Source organism: Staurois parvus, unplaced genomic scaffold, assembly GCF_062004578.1.
Source record: "Staurois parvus isolate SC_StPar_1 unplaced genomic scaffold, SC_StPar_1.0 ptg001054l, whole genome shotgun sequence".
Taxonomy (NCBI): domain Eukaryota; kingdom Metazoa; phylum Chordata; class Amphibia; order Anura; family Ranidae; genus Staurois; species Staurois parvus.
Window position 1 is genome coordinate 887,826 of NW_028318850.1, and position 23,573 is coordinate 911,398.

The 23,573-nt window shown below is 42.0% G+C and overlaps 1 protein-coding gene across 1 annotated transcript in view; it reads left to right on the forward strand.

Annotated features, from left to right (window-relative positions):
- The window catches only part of LOC149440765 (uncharacterized), a 77,219-nt gene that overhangs the window by 50,707 nt on the left and 2,939 nt on the right, over positions 1–23,573 (forward strand). Inside the window, exons 5-7 of the mRNA XM_089658169.1 lie at positions 11,409–11,828; positions 14,557–14,913; positions 17,850–18,155. Of these exons, the coding sequence (XP_089514295.1) occupies positions 11,409–11,828; positions 14,557–14,913; positions 17,850–18,155 (1,083 nt within the window). The remainder of the gene's footprint in view (positions 1–11,408; positions 11,829–14,556; positions 14,914–17,849; positions 18,156–23,573) is intronic.

A 23,573-nucleotide genomic window follows, 5' to 3' on the forward strand; every position in this document is an offset into this window, starting at 1 on the left:
GTACAGCGGTTGAAACATTGTATCTATTTGTTTCCATTTAGGATACAGATGTTTTTATTCGGAAATAAATAGATACAATGTTTCAACCGCTGTATGGAGTGAATGTCAGAGAACTGTCAGAAATAGGCTATTTCTGACAGTTCTCTGACATTCACTCCTCAACCGCTGTATGGAGTGAATGTCAGAGAACTGTCAGAAATAGCCTATTTCTGACAGTTCTCTGACATTCACTCCATACAGCGGTTGAAACATTGTATCTATTTGTTTCCTTAAATGGAAACAAATAGATACAATGTTTCAACCGCTGAGCTCTGCAGATACACTTAGCGGAGCTCTGCAGATACACTTAGCGGAGCTCTGCAGATACACTTTTTGCCGGCTTGGAATTCTTCTTATTTTCATCCTACTTCTTCTTCTTCTTCTTCTTCATCCTCATCCTCAGAAGAAGAAGAAGAGGATGAGGATGAAGAGGAAGAAGAAGAAGAAGTAGGATGAAAATAAGAAGAATTCCAAGCCGGCAAAAAGTGTATCTGCAGAGCTCCTCTATTCTGCAGATACACTTAGAGGAGCTCTGCAGATACACTTTTTGCCAGCTTGGAATTCTTCTTATTTTCATCCTACTTCTTCTTCTTCTTCTTCTTCTTATTCTTCATCCTCATCCTCAGAAGAAGAGGATGAGGATGAGGATGAAGAAGAAGAAGAAGAAGAAGAAGAAGTAGGATGAAAATAAGAAGAATTCCAAGCCGGCAAAAAGTGTATCTGCAGAGCTCCTCTATTCTGCAGATACACTTAGAGGAGCTCTGCAGATACACTTTTTGCCGGCTTGGAATTCTTCTTATTTTCATCCTACTTCTTCTTCTTCTTCTTCTTCATCCTCATCCTCATCCTCAGAAGAAGAAGAAGAGGATGAGGATGAGGATGAAGAAGAAGAAGAAGAAGAAGTAGGATGAAAAGAAGGATGAAAAGAAGAAGAAGAATGAAAAGAAGAAGAAGAAGAATGAAAAGAAGAATGAGAAGAATGAAAAGAAGAATGAGAAGAATGAAAAGATTCTTCTTCTTCTTTTCATTCTTCTTTTCATTCTTCTTCTTCTTTTCATTCTTCTTCTTTTCATTCTTCTTTTCATTCTTCTTTTCATTCTTCTCATTCTTCTTTTCATTCTTCTTCTTTTCATTCTTCTTTTCATTCTTCTCATTCTTCTTTTCATTCTTCTTCTCATTCTTCTTTTCATTCTTCTTTTCATTCTTCTTTTCATTCTTCTTTTCATTCATTCTTCTTTTCATTCATTCTTCTTCTTCTTCTTTTTATTCTTCTTTTCATTCTTCTCATTCTTCTTTTCATTCTTCTCATTCTTCTTCTCATTCTTCTTTTCATTCTTCAGAATAGAGGAGCTCTGCAGATACACTTTTTGCCGGCTTGGAATTCTTCTTATTTTCATCCTACTTCTTCTTCTTCTTCTTCTTCCTCTTCATCCTCATCCTCTTCTTCTTCTTCTGAGGATGAAGAAGAAGAAGAAGAAGAAGTAGGATGAAAATAAGAAGAATTCCAAGCCGGCAAAAAGTGTATCTGCAGAGCTCCGCTAAGTGTATCTGCAGAGCTCCGCTAAGTGTATCTGCAGAGCTCAGCGGTTGAAACATTGTATCTATTTGTTTCCATTTATGGAAACAAATAGATACAATGTTTCAACCGCTGTATGGAGGATGAGGATGAGGATGAAGAAGAAGAAGAAGAAGAAGAAGAAGTAGGATGAAAATAAGAAGAATTCCAAGCCGGCAAAAAGTGTATCTGCAGAGCTCCTCTATTCTGCAGATACACTTAGAGGAGCTCTGCAGATACACTTTTTGCCGGCTTGGAATTCTTCTTATTTTCATCCTACTTCTTCTTCTTCTTCTTCTTCATCCTCATCCTCATCCTCAGAAGAAGAAGAAGAGGATGAGGATGAGGATGAAGAAGAAGAAGAAGAAGAAGTAGGATGAAAAGAAGGATGAAAAGAAGAAGAAGAATGAAAAGAAGAAGAAGAAGAATGAAAAGAAGAATGAGAAGAATGAAAAGATTCTTCTTCTTCTTTTCATTCTTCTTTTCATTCTTCTTCTTCTTTTCATTCTTCTTCTTTTCATTCTTCTTTTCATTCTTCTTTTCATTCTTCTCATTCTTCTTTTCATTCTTCTTCTTTTCATTCTTCTTTTCATTCTTCTCATTCTTCTTTTCATTCTTCTTCTCATTCTTCTTTTCATTCTTCTTTTCATTCTTCTTTTCATTCTTCTTTTCATTCATTCTTCTTTTCATTCATTCTTCTTCTTCTTCTTTTTATTCTTCTTTTCATTCTTCTCATTCTTCTTTTCATTCTTCTCATTCTTCTTCTCATTCTTCTTTTCATTCTTCAGAATAGAGGAGCTCTGCAGATACACTTTTTGCCGGCTTGGAATTCTTCTTATTTTCATCCTACTTCTTCTTCTTCTTCTTCTTCCTCTTCATCCTCATCCTCTTCTTCTTCTTCTGAGGATGAAGAAGAAGAAGAAGAAGAAGTAGGATGAAAATAAGAAGAATTCCAAGCCGGCAAAAAGTGTATCTGCAGAGCTCCGCTAAGTGTATCTGCAGAGCTCCGCTAAGTGTATCTGCAGAGCTCAGCGGTTGAAACATTGTATCTATTTGTTTCCATTTATGGAATGTTTCAACCGCTGTATGGAGTGAATGTCAGAGAACTGTCAGAAATAGGCTATTTCTGACAGTTCTCTGACATTCACTCCATACAGCGGTTGAGGAGTGAATGTCAGAGAACTGTCAGAAATAGCCTTCTTCTTCTTCTTCATCCTCATCCTCTTCTTCTTCTGAGGATGAGGATGAAGAAGAAGAAGAAGTAGGATGAAAATAAGAAGAATTCCAAGCCGGCAAAAAGTGTATCTGCAGAGCTCCTCTAAGTGTATCTGCAGAATAGAGGAGCTCTGCAGATACACTTTTTGCCGGCTTGGAATTCTTCTTATTTTCATCCTACTTCTTCTTCTTCTTCTTCTTCTTCTTCCTCTTCATCCTCATCCTCATCCTCTTCTTCTTCTTCTGAGGATGAGGATGAAGAAGAAGAAGAAGAAGTAGGATGAAAATAAGAAGAATTCCAAGGCGGCAAAAAGTGTATCTGCAGAGCTCCGCTAAGTGTATCTGCAGAGCTCCGCTAAGTGTATCTGCAGAGCTCCGCTAAGAAATAGCGGAGCTCTGCAGATACACTTTTTGCCGGCTTGGAATTCTCCTTCTTCTCATCCTTCTTCCTCTCATCCTTCTTCTTCTTCTCATCCTTCTCCTTCTTCTCATCCTTCTTCTTCTTCTCATCCTTCTTCTTCTTCTCATCCTTCTCCTTCTTCTCATCCTTCTCCTTCTTCTCATCCTTCTTCTTCTTCTCATCCTTCTTCTTCTTCTCATCCTTCTCCTTCTTCTCATCCTTCTTCTTCTTCTCATCCTTCTTCTTCTTCTCATCCTTCTTCTTCTTCTCATCCTTCTTCTTCTTCTCATCCTTCTCCTTCTTCTCATCCTTCTTCTTCTTCTTCTCATCCTTCTTCTTCTTCTCATCCTTCTTCTTCTCATCCTTCTCCTTCTTCTCATCCTTCTTCTCATCCTTCTCCTTCTTCTCATCCTTCTTCTCATCCTTCTCCTTCTCATCCTTCTCCTTCTCATCCTTCTCCTTCTTCTCATCCTTCTCCTTCTCCTTCTTCTCATCCTTCTCCTTCTTCTCATCCTTCTCCTTCTCCTTCTTCTCATCCTTCTCCTTCTTCTCATCCTTCTCCTTCTTCTCATCCTTCTCCTTCTCCTTCTTCTCATCCTTCTCCTTCTTCTCATCCTTCTCCTTCTTCTCATCCTTCTCCTTCTCCTTCTTCTCATCCTTCTCCTTCTCCTTCTTCTCATCCTTCTCCTTCTCCTTCCTCATCTCCAAGGGCATTTAAATTCTCATCCTTCTCATCCTTCTTCTTCTTCTCATCCTTCTTCTTCTTCTCATCCTTCTCCTTCTTCTCATCCTTCTCCTTCTTCTCATCCTTCTCCTTCTTCTCATCCTTCTTCTTCTTCTCATCCTTCTCCTTCTTCTCATCCTTCTTCTTCTTCTCATCCTTCTTCTTCTTCTCATCCTTCTTCTTCTCATCCTTCTCCTTCTTCTCATCCTTCTTCTCATCCTTCTCCTTCTTCTCATCCCTCTTCTCATCCTTCTCCTTCTCATCCTTCTCCTTCTCATCCTTCTCCTTCTTCTCATCCTTCTCCTTCTTCTCATCCTTCTCATCCTTCTCCTTCTTCTCATCCTTCTCCTTCTCCTTCTTCTCATCCTTCTCCTTCTTCTCATCCTTCTCCTTCTTCTCATCCTTCTCCTTCTCCTTCTCCTTCTTCTCATCCTTCTCCTTCTTCTCATCCTTCTCCTTCTCATCCTTCTCCTTCTCCTTCTTCTCATCCTTCTCCTTCTCCTTCTTCTCATCCTTCTCCTTCTCCTTCTCCTTCCTCATCTCCAAGGGCATTTAAATTAAAGGTACAGTGTTCTGCACTAATTTAAAGGCTCTCTGAAGCCTAGAAACCCTTTTTATAAGTTAAATTCGTAGCGAATAAATTCGCATCGAATCAAATTTCTTCCTCAAATTCGGCGAATCAGCCGAATCGAATTTTTGAATAATTCGCTCATCTCTAATTAAGACATTTATTACCTGCGCCACGAAATATGTGACATATTTTCTGGAATGTCCTTGTGGATTCCAGTATGTGGGCAGGACATCTAGGTCACTACATATCAGATAAGGAGAACATCTAACCAACATTAAGAAAGGTAAAAAGGACCACTGTCTTTCAAGACATTTTAGGGATTGTCATGGCTGTGATCCTAGTATGTTGAAATTTTGTGGGATAGATAGGATTGAGTCTCATTGGAGAGGTGGCGACAAAATGAAAGCCATCTCCCAAAATGAAACGTTTTGGATATTTGAGTTCAAAACCTTGAGACCTTATGGTTTAAATGTAGACTTAGATATGAATTCTTTTATTTCTAATTTTTACATTTTTAGATTTATTAGATTCGGAGTAGGGATCCAGTTTAAATATATTTTGGAGAGGATTCTAGTTGATTTATTATGTAATATGAGTTTAATAAGTATTTATTATTTAATATGTTATAGGTATTTAATTAATTGATTATTGAAGATATTTATTCAATTATAATATAATTTATTGGAGGGATAGGGTTTTATTTATGGCCTTTTATGGTGATCTTTTTAATTATATTTTATTTCTCATTCATATTGATTTTATTAGGGTTTATTAACATATTGGAATATGGATGTATTTAGTATTGTACTTATAAGGTTAAAGGTTTAATTAAATATTTAGTGTGCTATGATGGTAATATATGATTGACCTCTAGGGGGAGGGGGAGGATTATAGAGTTTCGTAGAAGGTATTTGTCATTATAAGGCATTGTCCTCTGGGGGGTGCTAAGGGATTTATGTAGTTTTGGAAGTAACTTTTGTATGAGTAAGTTTTTAAGTATTATGTAATAGCCAGGAATGTGGATGTCCGTGGTAGTGATATCCTCCGTATTTATGTATATACAGCGGGTATGTCTGCCGCGTGTACCGCGATTGAGGAGATACAGTGTAGTATGGGCAGCGGTCCCTTCTCTGACATGGTGGCTTTGGTCTCGTCGCTCATGTCAGAGAGAGGTATAAGTAGGACCTTTCTGTTAGACGTCTCTATCCTTTATGATTAAGTCTAATTGACGAAACATGTCAAAGGGAAGTGACGTCAGACGCACAGCTGAACTGGAAGTGATCGAGCGGCCATTTTGGATCCTGGAAATTTCTATCTGAGACACAGGAGAGGATCTGCTGAGGATTTCCGGAGGTCTGGCTGGGTTAATTTCTTGTTTGATGGCAATTTTAAAGATGAAGATATATGTAAGCACATGAATAAAGCATATTCTGTTTAAGTTTTTATGGAATTACGCTATTGTGGTTTCATTTATGGTGGGCAACGTTTGGAGACTGATGTGGAGAGGAGTATAATACTGTGGCTGTGAAGATCCCTCTGGAGGAACTTATTATATATCAGTACCCTGCCTGGAGGATTACTAAGCTTGTGTTTATATATTTTTTTGGTAAGGGTATCTAATTTGCACACTCTAGAAGTGGACACGTTTTTCACAGTTTTTTATCACTAGATTGTTTCACGGGCACGTGTTTACACAGCTATTCACCTTACCATATAGTGATCACGAGTGTTTTTGTGTGAATCACATGCGTTATGGAATTAATAATTCAAGTTGTTAAGGATAATACACTATGTGCATTTTCCTTTCTTTTTTTGAGGGTTTTTTGGTTTCAGAAATCACTTTGGAGGCTGTCTTCACCTGGAGGTTGATTTTGAGATTTTTGAATGACTTTGATATTTTGAAGGACTAATTTATTATTTTGGGACTTGTGTGTTTTTTGTTTTTGTTTAGAGCACTTATTATATTTGTATTTATACTTGGGACACTAAGCATACTTCATAAGAATATCACTAGAGGGATCACCAGCAGGAGGAAGAAGGTCCTGATTCCTCTATATAGATCTTTTAATCACTAGAGGGTAACCGGCAGGAGGAAGGAGGTCCTGCTTCCTCTATATAGATTTTTATATCACTAGAGGGTCACCAGGAGGAGGAAGGAGGTCCTGATTCTTCTATGAAGATCTTTAGTTAGACCTCATTTAGAATACTGTGTCCAGTTCTGGAGACCTCACTTGTTCAGGAGTGGATTGATGCAGAGGGCAGGTATATTTTCCTACTGTGTACTTTGAATGGGTTTCGCTGTATAGTGGTTGCGACATATATTCCTCCACCCTACTCTTCAGAGGTCATTAAACACCTAGCTCAATTTATGTCCACTTACCCTGATGCTCTCCTATTGGCGTTAGGTGATTATAACAATTGCTTACTCCCTACCTTGGATAGAATGCCCTTGGGCGGTAGGGGCAGACAACTACCCCCTCAGCCCACCCCATTTGCTAATTTATTGGTGGAATTGGGCCTCCGAGATGTGTGGCAGATGAAGTATCCAACAGTAAAATGCTATTCTTGTTACTCTGCTACTCATGATGGACTTTCACGCATAGATTTGGGCCTTGGGAACTCGATTTATCCTGACGTATGCATTTGATGCTGTGTATAAACCCAGGGCTCTGTCTGACCATGGTCCTTTCTGGGTTAAACTACAGGTGTGTTATACCCGCTCTCGTCCACTGTGGAAGGTTAACCCATGTTGGTTGACGCTGTTTTCGGAGTCCAAGTTGATTCCGGGGCAGTTGTCTGACTTTCTGCAGCGGAATGACGGCCTGTCCTGGAGAGGAATGGTTTGGGATGCAATGAAGGCCTTTCTGAGAGGCTTGATTGTCCGGGAGATTTCAGAGGTTAAGCGTAGATCCAGGGAGTGGGAGGTGAAGGTACGGTTAGATGTTCAACAGAGGGAGGTTCAGATGATCCAAGCCCCCATAATTGTAAATCCTGGAAAGAGGCCCAGTCCCTTTTATGAATCAGTGCTTACTCAAGTGGCTGATAAGAAGCGTTATTTTTGCAATAAACATAATTTGAGGAGGGTGAAAGTACGGGACACCTTCTTGCTCTTGTGGCACAATCACAACAAGGGGTGTCTACTATAGACAAGATTGAGGATGCTGATGGAGTGATTTGCATGAGTCATGCGGAAATCCTGAGAGTTTTTCATCACTTTTATGATGATTTGTACGCTTCTAAAATTGTAGCCACTCATTCTGAGCTTTTGCAGTTTCTAGACACCTGCCATTTTCCTGTGTTATCGGAGACTGACCAGAGAGAACTAGATATGCCAATTACTGTTGAGAAGCTACACAAAGCTTTAGTAGGCACCCCCAGTAATAAATCCCCAGGTTCTGATGGATTGCCATTCAAAATATATAATAGATACAGTGAACAACTCCTCCCAGCCTTGCTCAATGCCCTGAATGCTGCCATGGATGGAGATGGTTTGCCCCCCTCCATGAATTAAGCTGTTATTATAGTATTGTTGAAGCTTGGAAAAGATAGGTAAAACCAGACTCCTACTATTCTATTTTCCTTTTGAATACGGATGCTAAATTGCTGGCCCGGGTTCTAGCTACTAGACTGGTGTGGATCATTGGTAATATCATGCATAAATATCAGTTAACAATATTCGCAGACTTTTTTTGAATTTGTAAATTCCGGTAGAAAACCCTGGGGGGGATGGCAATTCTGTCTTTGGATGAGACTAAGGCATTTGATAGTGTGGAATGGCCTTATCTATGGAAAGTATTGTCTAGATTCGGTATTGGTTCGAAGTTCATTAGTTGGGTGCGTCTTCTCTATGCGGCCCCTAGTGCCCAAGTCCGGTTGACGAGGAATTGTCAGATTCAGTCAGGCTGCAAAGGGGGATGTGGCACGGCTGCCCTCTCTCGCCCCTTCTGTTCGCTTTGGTGTTAGCACCTTTGGCGATTTTGGTGAGACAATCTCCAGGAATCATCGGTTTTAAAAGGGGTGATCTCCCGGAAAAGATATCCCTTTATGAGGATACATTGTTATATACTCTGGGAGAAGTCATTAAGCTAGGGCCTCACATAATTTTTCCTCCCTGCACTGTGAATGTTTACATGTTATGTGCAATTAAACCATGGCAACATCTAATGTTTGTGTAGTATTATGTTCAGCAGACTGTGTTCTTCTATTGTTGTGACTTGGATGACGTTCAGAGCACATTTTATGCCCAATTCATGCAAAACGCCACTTAATCCCAAGGGGTTCACATACTTTTTCTTGCAACTGTACCCCCTGCTGTCAGGTCCATACAACGTAACCCCCAAGGGTTAAATGCTTACCTTCAGCCAAAACTCTTTTTTTTTAGACAAACTTAGAAAAAGCATACACTTGATTCAGACTGTCTGAGAAGGTTCTCATATCTAGGTTATGGTATAGCTAGTGGTACACACTCAGCTGGACTTGTTCTGTAATTATTTATTGATTATATGTTCTGTGGTTAAATTTTTAATTAATTAGTGGTTAAAACCTGAGCAGCAGCACCAGTACTGATTTCAGATTCTATAGTGTGGGTTTTTTTGTTATACTAATACCCTTTCAAAGTACCTTGTCCCTGTCATGATCGCAAGATCGCCGCCACCAACATGTCACGATCGCGGCGTCAAACCCCAGACCTTCTCACCGAACTCGTGACCGAAGGACTGGCCGATCCAAACCGCGATGTGACGTGCGTAACAATGCCACACCCAGCTGCACCCTGCACAATGATTTTCCAGCTAATGGACAACAGATCGATGTGCAGTCAGCCTGAGCGATTGTTACTGGGTCAGGTTAATTACACAATTAACCCCTTTACGCTGCCACCACCTCCTTTTTGTTCAGAGAAAGAGGAAACTCGCAATATCACTATAACACTATAATAATCGTCCGCATAACCCGGTCATTGACACAAGCTGGTTATACAGAGAGTTAAAACAAACAGTAGCATCTCTTTAAAGGCAGGGATTCGTAAATTGCAATTTAGAACTATAGAAACAGTTCAACACTTTCAGAAAGAGAGATTTATTACTAAAAGGGTCAAACAGGTGCAATAAAATATTTACAGAGAAGATGTAACTAAGATATATATATATAAATATACAGAGAACCACAGCACAGTAAAGAGATATCAGAGAGAGGTGAAAGGGTTAAAGTACTTGCCAAAGTCCTGGGTTTAGCAGATCCAAGTCAGAGCAGGAGGGTGCTTTGATCTCCCTATGTTACGATGGAAAAATGGGAGAATTCTTCAACTCAACTCAACCTCTTCTCTTAGGCTTGACAGCCTGCTTTAAAGTTTCCCCAGCAGGGGGTGGTTCTGAGCAAATGACCAATACTCTTTTTAGGGAGGGATCGGCAGGCGGAACCCAGAATTGGAACCAACATCTTTCATAATTCATATTCTGGTCTATAACTTCGCAGCTGCACATGCGACAATTTACCCGCAGGTATATTATTATGCAGACAAGTCTGAGGATTATTTAGATATGAATGATGAAATTATATGTTGCACGGTTCACGAGTTCTATGTTTCGGCTCCCCTGATGGTCTGAGATAATTTGAATGACCCATCAAACTGTTCACCTGCTCCTAGCCAATCTGACGGGATGTATGGTTTTAATGTAAGTCTCGCATATTCCAAGATATGAAACATGGGGGAAAAATTGATCTTTTAAAAATGTTATCTGGTGTGGGCTTCTTGGGAATGCCTTGAACTCTGGGGAAGGCTCTGTTATCTTTTTACAAGGCGTGAAATTACACAGGTTCTCAGGACAGTGGGACTCCAGCTCTCTTGGGAACAATTGACTTATCCTGTCCTAGGTGAGAAAGGCTACACTTTTGCAGACCGCTCGGCACTGAACTAGGGATGCCTTGCCCTGCCAGTGACCCATAAACAGTACACATACACACACTGGCCAGAGGTCTCCTCTCAGTGAGTGGGAGGGGTGGAAAGATGAGGGGAGAAAATGGAGATGCCTAACAAAATGGTTGAACCGCGTCCATCTCTGAGGCTCACATTTGCAACGGTCCCAATCTTAAGAAACAAGGACCTCTTCCTCACATCTGGTCCCCCAGAAATGATGTGAAGCCCACCCTTTTGTCGCCACACATATGTGTTGGGTGGATTTAAATTGGTTAAAGGGTTTGTGTATTTTTAATGTTGCCTAAGCTGCATTAAAATTAACAAAAAAATGTTTCATTGGTACATGTACCCCATGGCAGTTTCCAGCTACCCATGCTGTTTTTAAAAAAATGAGGTTTGGCACTAAGTTCGGGGTTAACAAACCTCCTGCTGGCAAAACTGGCTCTAACCAAATCCAGGTAGGAATTGTTCATCCTTACTGATGTCTTTTTTACCAATCCCTGTGTATACGTACAATTGCGATTATTGCTCTGGGCTGGTTTTCTGATAGTGACAACAGTGGACCATGAACACACAGGGGTTTATTTACTAAAGCTGGAGAGTCCAAAATCAGACTCCCTTCTGCATAGAAACCAATCGGCTTCCAGGTTTCATTGCCAAAGCTCAATTGAACAAGCTGAGGTTAGAAGCTGATTGGTTTCTATGCAGAAGGGAGTCTGATTTTGGACTCTCCAGCTTTAGTAAATAAACCCCACAATGTCTGTCGGTATGGCCAGTTGTGTCTACATCAAGAGCATCATGTGAGAGGTTGACAACACAGGAGCACAATTAAAAGACAGTTGTCACCCCATAAAGGAAATGCCAGAACATAGACCACCAACTTTTTTTTCTGAGATTGAATTACCATGTTAAAACCCCTGTTAAATGCTACTTACTGGGTTTATTTCTATTTTAACATCTTCATATCTGTGCTAAATTTATTTCCTGCAGCTCCACAGATTACAAGCATTACTGGAGCGAAATATTTGGTTCACATGAAGAAATCCACACTGACTTTTTTTATATTCGATTTTAAACCTAAAAGAGTTAAAGTACAGGTATATTTGAAAAGAGTTAATGCTGAGAATCATCAAATCTGCGAATGGAATCCCTCCCAAGAGCAAATAGGACATCAAAATCATGATGAAGATCCTGAAGCCCGACCTCTTAATAGAGAGGATGACGATAACTTGGAAGCTGAACTTGAACCTCTGAGCCCAAAAAGGTCTTTCCTTTTTTACAGCTGCCCTTGTACTCTTCAAATAACTCCAAACATTGAGATCGATGATGGAGCAGAACTGACCATACAAGTGGAACATCCTGCTCTGAAAAATCCAAGATCAAAAAAATGTACCCTAAGAGTAAATGGAGGTAAGATTGATTTATATATTTTTAAAGGTCTGTTTTCCCCATGGTGACCAATGGTTATGTAAAAGAGACACTCCAGCCAATTTATTATTTACAGTTACTTAAATTTCCCATCAAAAATGATTATTTTTTTATTTTATTTAGCTGATGTAGCTCCTGAAATACCATGTCCCCGCTAAGAGCTTAATCACAGGGCACATCAGTATATGCTCTGTACATATGTTACGTTTCCATGCGTAGAGTCTTACAGTGTAAATGGCCTCTATTGGCCACCATTGCTGCTTAGCTTTTTGCAATGACTAAAGCGGCTTCTGCCACCTTTATCCTAGCAATTAAGGACAATTCCCCCACCAATGCCAGTACACAGGTAATAAATTCCCCCATCAAGTCCTCCCTGACAGTCATTTGGAGGAACTGTTTCTGCCCGTGTGGAATTTGCTCAGTCTACAATACATCTGTAGAATGAGTGATAAAACGCTTCAAAATCAGCAGAATTAGGCTCTGCTTAGGTGTGAATGCAGGCTTAATACTACATCATACAAAGACATTTTAGACAATTGTGCTCTTCCAACCATGTGGTAACGGTTTTGAGAAGACCCATTTCTGTAACAACATGTCCAGCAAATTCAGCTTCATAAAGACAAGGTATGATGAGTTTGGTGTGGAGTAGCTTGAGGGGCCTGCACAGAGCCCTGACCCCAACCCTTCTGAGCAGTTTTGGGAATTGGAACACCAGTTGTGAGCCAGGTCTTCTCATCCAACATCAGTACTTGACCTCACAAATTGTGGTTGAATACTACATCATACAAAGACATTTTAGACAACTGTGCTCTTCCAACCATGTGGTAACGGTTTAGGGAAGACCCATTTCTGTAACAACATGACCAGCAAATTCAGCTTCATAAAGACAAGGTATGAGTTTGGTGTGGAGTAGCTTGAGGGGCCTGCACAGAGCCCTGACCCCAACCCTTCAGAGCAGTTTTGGGAATTGGAACACCAGTTGTGAGCCAGGTCTTCTCATCCAACATCAGTACTTGACCTCACAAATTGTGGTTGAATACTACATCATACAAAGACATTTTGGACAATTGTGCTCTTTCAATCTTGAGCTACAGTTAGGTGAATGTCCTTTTCTGTTTTATCATGACTGTGCCCCTGTGCTCAACTCCAGGTCCATAAAGACATGCTGGAGGAACTGGAGTATCCTACAAGAATCCAATTGTCAGTATTTTTTTGTTTATTAGTACAAATAAAACATGCAGCGCTAAAAACAATGTATCATAGTCCACATACAATATCAGCTAAAACGGTAAACGTCCATATGTGACAATCTGTGCATGTATAGGTGAGATAGCAGCAAAAACGTCAGTGTTGGTGCTCCAGAATAGTAGGGTAAGAATACGCACTCACCAGATGTGTAATGTAAATACGCATTAAATCAATCAGCGGAGGTCCCCTTTAGAGATCAGGTATGCGCCAGGTCAAGGATAATCCTCCCTCTGGATGATGGTGGTGCCTCAGCAGTTCCCAGGTGGTAAAGGATCCAATCAGCCAGAGGTCCCCTTTAAGGGATGGGTGGGTGTAGAAGCCTTGAGACAGGAACTCCCTCCTCTGGATACTGCGGTGGATCGGGTGGGCTCTATAAATTAATTGCTTCACATGGGGAGACATAAAACAAGCCCATAGTGTAGTAGGTAATGTATAAAGGGTTTATTAAATTCCAGGATTTGCAAATAAAACACAAGTTAAAAGAGCATTAAAATGGACTGACTGTCCATAAGTAAGATGGCCGCCATGTGGAGCAATTAATTTATAGAGCCCACCCGATCCACTGCAGTATCCAGAGGAGGGAGCTCCTGTCTCAAGGCTTCTACACCCACCCATCCCTTAAAGGGGACCTCTGGCTGATTGGATCTTTTACCACCTGGGAACTTCTGATGCACCACCATCATCCAGAGGGAGGATTATCCTTGACCTGGTGTATACTCGATCTCTAAAGGGGATCTCCACTGATTGATTTAATGCGTATTTACATTACGCATCTAGTGAGTGCGTATTCTTACCCCACTATTCTGGAGCACCAACACTGAAGTTTTTGCTGCTATCTCACCTATACATGCACAGATTGTCACATATGGACATTTACCGTTTTAGCTGATATTGTATGTGGACTATGATACATTTGTTTTTAGCGCTGCACGTTTTATTTGTATTGCTACTGAGGTTTTTTTATTGGTTACCTTTAATGCTACAGCTGCTACCCAGAGAGCGCTCACTTTTCTCTCCTCTTACTACCTTTTTTTGTTTATTTCACAAAAAATAAAAAATGCAGAGGTGATCAAATACCACCAAAAGAAAGCTCTATTTATGGGTAAAAAATTATATCAAATTAATTTACGTGCAGCATTGTATGATCACGCAATTGTCAGTTAAAATAACACAGCGTAGTATACCAAAAAATGGCCTGGTCATGAAGGAGGGTAAATCTGCCAAAGGGGCAAGTAGTTAAACTCAGAGAGGTGTGCTGATCAAGTATCCACAAGAGTTTGACCATATAGTATGTGTAGTGTAACGGGATTGATGATTAGCAGTGCTTCATAATAGTGTGCAGGTGTACATTGTGTATATGGGGCTTTTACTTTTCCTTGCATCCAATTTTTACTATAAAGCCTGTGGATATGAAGTGTGTGTTTTACTACTTAAAATATTTGTTGTATATTTTTTTATGTAGATTGTCTCAAATTGTTACCCGTTATCAGCCCAGAATACTCAATCCATGGTGAAGAGGTGACACTTACATGCACCATAACTAAATATAGCCCGTATCCTTTACAAATGAGTTGGCTGAAAAAAGACATGATGAAACAGAAGCCAACCAAGGATATCTTTAAGAAGGGCGAGGTTTGTGATGGCAGATATTCACATACACCATCTGAAGAACACCAGGAGGATCGTGTCTTCAGTTATTCCAGCTCCCTGACCTTCACAGCAAATGTTAGCGAAGATAATGGAACAATATACATCTTCCGGGTTTTTTATCCTGCATTAAGCCAAAATAAGCAACAGGCCTTCAACATGTATGTAAGAGGTATGTGCTTGTCATTAAAATCATATCAATAACCTGGGCTTTTTTTCGGCAGGAATGCACCTCCAGCACCAAATATACAGAATGTAATGGCAAGGGATGTGGTGGGGTGTACTGCAGGGTCTATTGATAGCTGTAGGGGGATCTATTGATTTGCTTGCTTTAGAACCCGCAGCTTGGCGTTGCTGCCATTATTAAGCTTGTGATCTACCAGAACCCCCAAATCCTTCTCCACCATTGATTCTCCCAGTTGTACCCCCCCCTAATATGTATGATCCATGCATATTCTTATCCCCCAAGTGCAGAACCTTACATTTATCAACATTAAACCTCATTGGCCCCATAGTCCCCCAATTACACAGAGCATTGAGGTCGACTTGTAAGTTGGAGACATCCTGTAAGGACGTTATTCCACGGCACAGCTTGGTGTCATCTGCAAAGACTGAACTGGGATTTTTAATTTCAGACCCTGATGGTGGGGGATCTCTTGTTGCTGGGTGTGGATCTACTGTTGAGTTGAGTTGGGCCTTGACACCAAGCGGCCACATATTTGCATACCATTTGTAAACAAACGTGTGCTGAGAGTGCGTGCTCCCAGCACATGTGTTGGCATCCCATGGAAGGGTCCCAGTCTTTTCTTGCAATCGCGACCTTTCCGATCATGGAGGACACATAACCCTAAACCCCCGCATCAGAAACCCCTTAAAGGGCCGAGAGGCACTGGCGTGAAGGGGTTCATATTGGTGATGGTAATCCATCTTGGCAACATATCTGTGACTGGTCTGGAGCAAGTGTTGGGGGGGATTGATGTATCTGTTCCCAGTTGTGTCTAGGGTTAGTGGTGATGTCACCTGCAGATATTACATGGTCTTCCCAGTCCCCCCCCCCCCGACTTGTGCAGGCTTCGTTGCGGGGGGTAAGGTTATTCGCTGCTTTATCTTTGCTTGCGATGGTGACCTGCAGTGCACCCCTGGACCTGCACTCCTCACCCAGAGCAAAGTAGGCGCAGGTGCTTTTTAACCATATACCTTTTAAACCCTTCCCACTGTTAGCCCATTTTGGTCACACCCAAAATTTGGATTGACGCGTTTCACATGCCTCTATTATCCCTACCCCCTGGTCCGCCCCTGCCTCACCCCTAATAAATGCGTGCAAGTATACCCGGATTTCATTTTGAAAATCTGGTCACCTTACTGTACACTCTAGTAGTGTGTATGCCTCTCAACCCACCTCTTCTTTGAGATCAGGTCTTGGCACCACACAGCTCTGGCCAGATTGTGTCAAAAAGAATATCAGTCACTGATTTGTTCCTGCCTACAGCATCAGGACTTGTTTTACAGTATCCAAGGAGCTAAAGAACTCCTGAGATGGGTGACCTTGGCTCAGGCAGCTGGGTGTCTATATGAGGATCCACTCAAACCAACAAGAGCAGGGCGAGGAGAAATGACACTAAACCAAAAAGTCACTTAGACATTTTATTTAGAATTTTCAGATAAACGGCATGCCTAACCAGTGGGTAAGCAGTGCCAGTATGTAGAACACTTGTATTAAGTTCACAAAGACTTTAAAGAGTCCTATCAGCTGGGGATTACAAAAAAAAAACATGGTGCCCTGCGCATCAATGAGGCCCTCTCACCATTGGAAAAGATCCAGATAGAATGAGGACCCTGTATATCACATGATCAGGCAACCCTAAAGACCTCTAGAAAAGTTATGTAAAAAAATTACAGTGGGGGGTGGGGTATGGGTGGAGTTAAATCATTAAATCATACTTTATAGAGCCCCCCCAGCAGGGGTTTAAAAAAAAAGCATGATGCCCTGGGCTCACATACATTAATGCATCAATGAGGCCCTCTCACCACTGCAAAAGATCCAAATAGAATGAGGACCCGGTATGTCACATAATCAGGCAACCCTAAAGACCTAAAAACATCTAGAAAAGTTATGTAAAAAATAAATTACAGTTGGGGGTGTAGGATGGGTGGAGTTGGGTATTAAATCATACTTTATAGAGCCCCCCCAGCAGGGGTTTACAGAAAAAAGCATGGTTCCCTGGGCTCACATACATTAATGCATCAATGAGGCCCTCCCACCATTGGAAAAGATCCAAATAGACTGAGGACCCTGTATGTCACATGAGCAGGCAACCCTAAAGACCTAAAAACATCTAGAAAAGTTATGTAAAAAATAAATTACAGTTGGGGGTGTAGGATGGGTGGAGTTGGGTATTAAATCATACTTTATAACCCCCCCCCCCCCCCAGCAGGAGTTTACAAAAAAAGCATGGTGCCCTGCCTTCACATACATTAATCCATCAATGAGGCCCTCCAACCACTGGAAAAGATCCAAATAGAATGAGGACCCTGTGGGGTTTATTTACTAAGGCTGGAGAGTCCAAAATCAGACTCCCTTCTGCATAGAAACCAATCAGCTTCCAGGTTTCATTTCCAAAGCTTCATTGAACAAGCTGAGGTTAGAAGCTGATTGGTTTCTATGCAGAAGTGAGTCTGATTTTGGACTCTCCAGCTTTAGTAAATAAACCCCTGTATGTCACATGATCAGGGAACCCTAAAGACATCTAAAAAAGTTATGTAAAAAAATAACAAATTACAGTATGAAAGCATACTTTATAGAGCCCCCCCCCCCCCCAGTAGGGGTTTACAAAAAAAGCATGGTGCCCTGTGCTCGTATACATTAATGCATGAATGAGGACCTCCCTCTATCAGAAAAGATTCAAATAGAATGAGGACCCTGTATGTCACATGATCCAGAAAAGGTAAGTATTAAAGAATAAATTGCAGTTGGGGGGGATGGCCAGAGTTGGGTTATTAAATCATTGCAATGTATACATTTGACCGTATAGAGAAGGGGTGTGGTGTCTGTTTTTCCTAAAAAAAAAAAAAATCAGGGTTTTTACTACAATCTACCTCTTCTTTCAGCTGTACCTGTCCTAGAACCTATAAGATCCAATCCAGCAGTACCATCAGCTGGTCAGGAGATGGAGCTGTCCTGCAACATCCTGGGATTCTTTCCGCAGGAGCTGACGGTGGAATGGTATAAGGAGGATGACTTGCTGCCGCACACAGGAGACCCAACAAGGGTTGATGACCATGGTCTCTACAATGTTACGTCTACTTTGAAGCTCACCTTTGAAATGGAGGACCTTGGGAAGAAGTTTAGGTGTAAAGTTACACACAACAGCCTCCAAGAACCCAAGATTGAAGAATGGACATTGGATTTCCTGAGTGAGTAGATAAAGAGTGGTATAAAACTAAGACAATGAAAAATGTAGAAAATGGTATTTTTACTAGTAGCTATTAGGGATGGGCTTGATGTTTGAGCTGAAAATTACTGGAGATCTCCTCTAATTTCTGGGGACCCTCTCCAGGAGAAGATCTCCGGTATTTTTTTTAAGACTTACCCAAAGGTTTTATTGAAAAAAATTGCAGGTGCAATAACCACCTTCATCTCCAAAACTATCACTCGCTAGTCCACCTACTTCGACTCAAACATCGGCCGTTCGTGTGTTAGCCGTTCGTGCGTGAGAGCACCCCACAATGCACTGTGCTCTCACAGTGCATTGTGATTGGCCAGTGTGATTGACACCTGTGGTCAGGTGCAATGCTTTGGCTAATCACAGCACAATGCACTATGAGAGCCATGATTGGCCAAAGTCACCGTGACTTTGGCCAATCATGACTCACGGCAAAGTCCACACTATATATTAAAAAAATTATATTAAAAAAAACAATACTTTGTAAAAAAACAGCGTGGGGTTCCCCCCTGATCCATACCAGGCCCTTTAGGTCTGGTAGGAAGGTTAGGAGGGGCCCCAGCGTAACTTTTTTTGGGTTCTCCCCAAAAGTCAAACCACCGACATCATTGCTAGCTCTGCCCAATTGACTGCCAATCTGACAGTTGCCGGTCACATGTCAACAATTGTGCAGCACTAGCTCCACCCAATTGTTGACATGTGACCAGCAACTGTCAAACCTGTTATATTGTGGCGAGTGCTTGGCGGGTGCGAACAGGTTGGCGGGCGTCTTTTTTTTTTTATTTTGACGAGTCGGCTTCATAGGGACAACGCTGGATGATGTGATTGAGGATGTATTACATCAATGGAACTTTTTTTTTTCCTTTTTTTGCTATTTTTGGCTTTTTTTTAAACTAAAGGACTTATCAAAAACTGTTGTTTTGTTTTTTTGTTTAAGTAAAAGAATTTTTCAAAAGTCTGGCATCTTTATTTTTTCTAAATGTAACCCTTTAGTGAGTCGGTAGAGGTACAAGTATCCCTTACTCATTCATAAGGGGGGGCAGCATCAGGGTATTTAAAGGGAAACCCTGATGATAAAGAGCCCCCCTGTCCACAGACCTCCACAATCATCAGGCCAGAGTTGTGGAGAAGAGGCCCTTGTCACGATAGCATATGGCCTGATAACCCATGGGGGGGGTGCTTGATCATCCTCCCCCTTTCCTTGGGGGGACCCCACACTTTTTTCCCCAATTTTATAGGGGTGGGGTTCCCCTTAAAAGTCCTACCAGGTCTAAAGGACCTACTGTGGGGTCCCTCCTATATTTTCTACCAGACCTAAAGGGTCTGAAATGGATTGGGGCAGGAGGGGGGGAACCCATGTTGGTTTTTTTAAAAAAAAATTTTATATTTGTTTTTTTTTAGAAAAAAATCATTTTTTTAAATGTCAATCCTGCTGCAGCAAGTTCTATACATTGTACAGATGTGTAACTTTGGAGGTAGTTTAAGGGGACCCCCCAGGCGTGATATTTTGTTTACAAACAATTTTATTTTTTTATGAAATAGGCTGCAAAAACAACATTACAGCATCAAGTAGAATATAAAACAGTAACAAGCAGGCGTGATATTTAAAGGAATTTTACTTTTTTTTTCTTTCTTTACTTTAAACAATGAAAAATTACTGCCCCTTTTAAAAAAGGTACTTTTTGAAAAAAAATTTTCACACTGATTCATGTCCCTCAGAGCAGTACCCGAGCCCCATACCACCATAACTTGCATATAAGCAGGGGCAGACTGACCATTTGGAAACTCGGGCACTGCCCGAGGGCTCGGGGTCAGTAGGGGGCCCCATGAGATGCCCCTGGTACCGTTTTCATAGGTTTTTTTGAGTTTGGGCAAGGACACAGGGGCCCCATGATCCCCTATTGCCTAGGGGCCCCATGAGTTGTCAGTCTGCCCCTGCATATAAGCCTTCAAAATGGGCACTTTTGAATTTACGAGTTCGAGTCCCATAGACTTGGATTGAATTCAAAGTTTGCGGTCAAATGTTCATTAGGTTGGCCCATCAAATCTTTGTTTCCAAAAATCAGTTCCACAAATAAAATGATATTTCAATGATGTGTAACACTATATAGTCCGGGATCATAGGAGGTGACCCTTTAGATCGGTGGTTCTTAACCTTTTTTTTTAATTCACGGACCCCTTTAGGAACTTGACGAAAGCTATGGACCCCCATGATGATACAAATTTAAATGGTAAACATGGACCAAAAATGAGTCAAGAGATACTTGGCATGAATGTAAATCCTAATTTTTTTCCTGACCCCCATGGTAAAACTGTAGGTCAACCCCCTTCCCTTCCCTTGTATTCGGGGCATACTAGCACATTATGCCATTACCTTGCAGGGGCACTCTTTTTTTTTTTTCTTTTTTTTTGTGGTAGACGTCCCACATTTTTCAAATACTTGGCCCTCCAGGTAGTTGCAGAGATATATATAGTTTTTCTGAAATATGACAAAAGTTGCAAAACTGTGTCCAAACATCAAAGTATATCTAAAAGCAAAAACCTTTTTTTTTCATTATGGATAAAGTAGGGAAGGGTAAACCCGCTCTTGGCTGTTTTTTTTCCCATATGTATCATGGATTACCCTTCATTTTCTGTCCTGTCCAGAAAAGCAATAAAGTGTATGTAAGCCCAAAATCTATGTTTCAATATGTTTAGCATTATCCCTCACTGTTTGCAAGTTTCTTAAAGGGGTTGTAAACCTCAGACATGAAATATGAACAAAGCATATCCCTCTATAGTGTGTACTTGTCCATTCCAGAGCACTAAGTGTCATTTCTGTCTGCTGCTTTATTCCTCTGTTATCAGCATGAGTCACTTCTGATAAGTTTTACTGACAGCAAGAGGTAATAAAGGTGAAAGGGAGAGAGCTCTGGCACACAGCCTGTGATTGACAGCCTCATCTCTGTTCCTGTGTGCTGTGTGACGGGGGGGATTCCCTTTCCTTCCCTTCTCTTTCCCTTTCCCTTTCCTTTCCCTTTTCCTTTCCTTTCCCTTCAATCAGCTCTCAACAAGCTCTAAATTGTACAATTTCAGCTCCCCGCCCCTGTCCTCCAAGTGCTCACAGGGCCAGATTTAACCTATCTGATCTGAGGGTGCAGGAAAAAAAAGTCAGGGGGTATAATGACAACACCGTGTGAGTCACTGGCAGTCTGTCATACAGTGTCACGACCTGGGAAAAACTAATATGTATTAGGCTGTCATTGAATTAGGGTGATTCAACAGAGCCTATGCCTCTTATATCAGATTTACCTATCAGAGTCCCCATGTACATCAGGAGTCCTCATCAGAGTAGCCCTTTACTTCAGATTCCCATGAGAGCACCCCCTTAGATCAGGGTCCCCATCAGTGTGCCCCCATACATTAGGGTCCCCATTAGAGTATGCCCTTACAATAGATGTCCTGATCAGAGTGCCCTCTTACATCAGGACTCCCAATCAGAGCACCCCTTTACATCATTGTCTCCTTCAGAACAACCCCTAACATTAGTGTCCCCATCAGAGTGCCCCTTTACATTTGATTAGTTATCCCCATCAAAGTGCACCCTTATATCAGGGTCCCCATCAGTGCGCCCCCCTCCATACATCAGGGTCCCCATTAGAGTATCCTCTTACATTAGATGTCCCCCTCAGAGTGCCCTATTACATCAGGACTCCCGATCAGAGCACCCCTTTACATCGGTGTCCCCATCAGAACATCCCCTAACATCAGTGTCCCCATCAGACTGCCCCTTTACATCAGGTGTCCCCACCACAGTGCCCCCTTATATCAGGTTCCCCATCAGTGTGCCCCCATACATTAGGGTCCCCATTAGAGTATCCCCTTACATTAGATGTCCCGATCAGTGTGGCCCCTTACATCAGGACTCCCAGTCAGAGCACCCCTTTACATCGGTGTCCCCATCAGAGGGCCCCCTTACATTTAATTAGTTATCCCCACCAGAGTGCCCCCTTACATCAACTGTCTACATCAGACTGGCTCATGGATCAGTGAATGCACTCTCAGAGACCTGAGGGGGGGCATGACTAAAATCTTTGGGTGGAGGCACAGTCCAGCACCCCCATAGATCTGGCTGTGTGTGCTCAAACGCAACGGTGAATGCACATCTTGGTCCTGCACACACTCAAACAGCGATTGTCCTACCAGGGGCAGACTGACCACTCATGGGGCCCCCGGGCAATAGGGGATCATGGGGCCCCTGTGTCTTTGCCCAAACTCAAAAAAGCCTATGAAAAAGGTACCACGGGCATCTCATGGGGCCTCCTACTGACCTCGGGCCCTCGGGCAGTGCCCGAGTTTCCAAATGGTCAGTCCGCCCCTGTGTCCCACACATGTAAGCTGTCACCTTGAATGTCAGATCATAGGTAGTAATTCTAGCACCAGACCTCCTCTGTACATCTAAAGTGGTCACCTGTAAAGGCTTTTAAAGTGTTGCTTATGGATAGTAAAATTTTTGTTGTTTGTCGCCATTGCATGGGTGTGCGCAATTTTAAAACATGACATGTTTGGTGTCTCTACACTCAGATTTATATTTTACAGAAAAATTGGTTATGTATTGGTTTTTTTTTTTTTCAATAAAATTCCAACAAAAAGTTAATTTTTTCCCAAAGAATGAATTTGAAAAACCGCTGTCCAATGCCATGTGACATAAAAAGAATGTGAAATCCGCTAATTTATTCTCTAGTAGGGTGTCTGCTTAAAAAAATAATAATTATTACTAAACCCACAATTCAGTGAATGCAGGGTTCGGGGAGAGCGGATATAGTGAATGCAGGGTCCGGGGAGAGCGGATATAGTGAATGCGGGGTCCAGGGAGACCAGATATAGTGAATGCATCGTCCAGGGAGACCAGATATAGTGAATGCAGGGTCTGGAGAGAGCGGATACAGTAAATGCAGGGTCCGGGGGGAGCGGATATAGTGAATGCAGGGTCCAGGGAGACCGGATATAGTGAATGCAGGGTCCGGGGAGAGCGGATACAGTGAATGCAGGGTCCGGGGAGAGCGGATATAGTGAATGCGGGGTCCGGGGAGAGCGGATATAGTGAATGCGGGGTCCGGGGAGAGCGGATATAGTGAATGCGGGGTCCGGGGAGAGCAGATATAGTGAATGCAGGGTCCGGGGAGACCGGATATAGTGAATGCAGGGTCCGGGGAGAGCGGATACAGTGAATGCGGGGTCCGGGGAGAGCGAATATTGTGAATGCGGGGTCCGGGGAGAGCAGATATAGTGAATGCAGGGTCCGGGGAGACCGGATATAGTGAATGCAGGGTCCGGGGAGAGCGGATACAGTGAATGCAGGGTCCGGGGAGAGCGGATACAGTGAATGCAGGGTCCGGGGAGAGCGGAT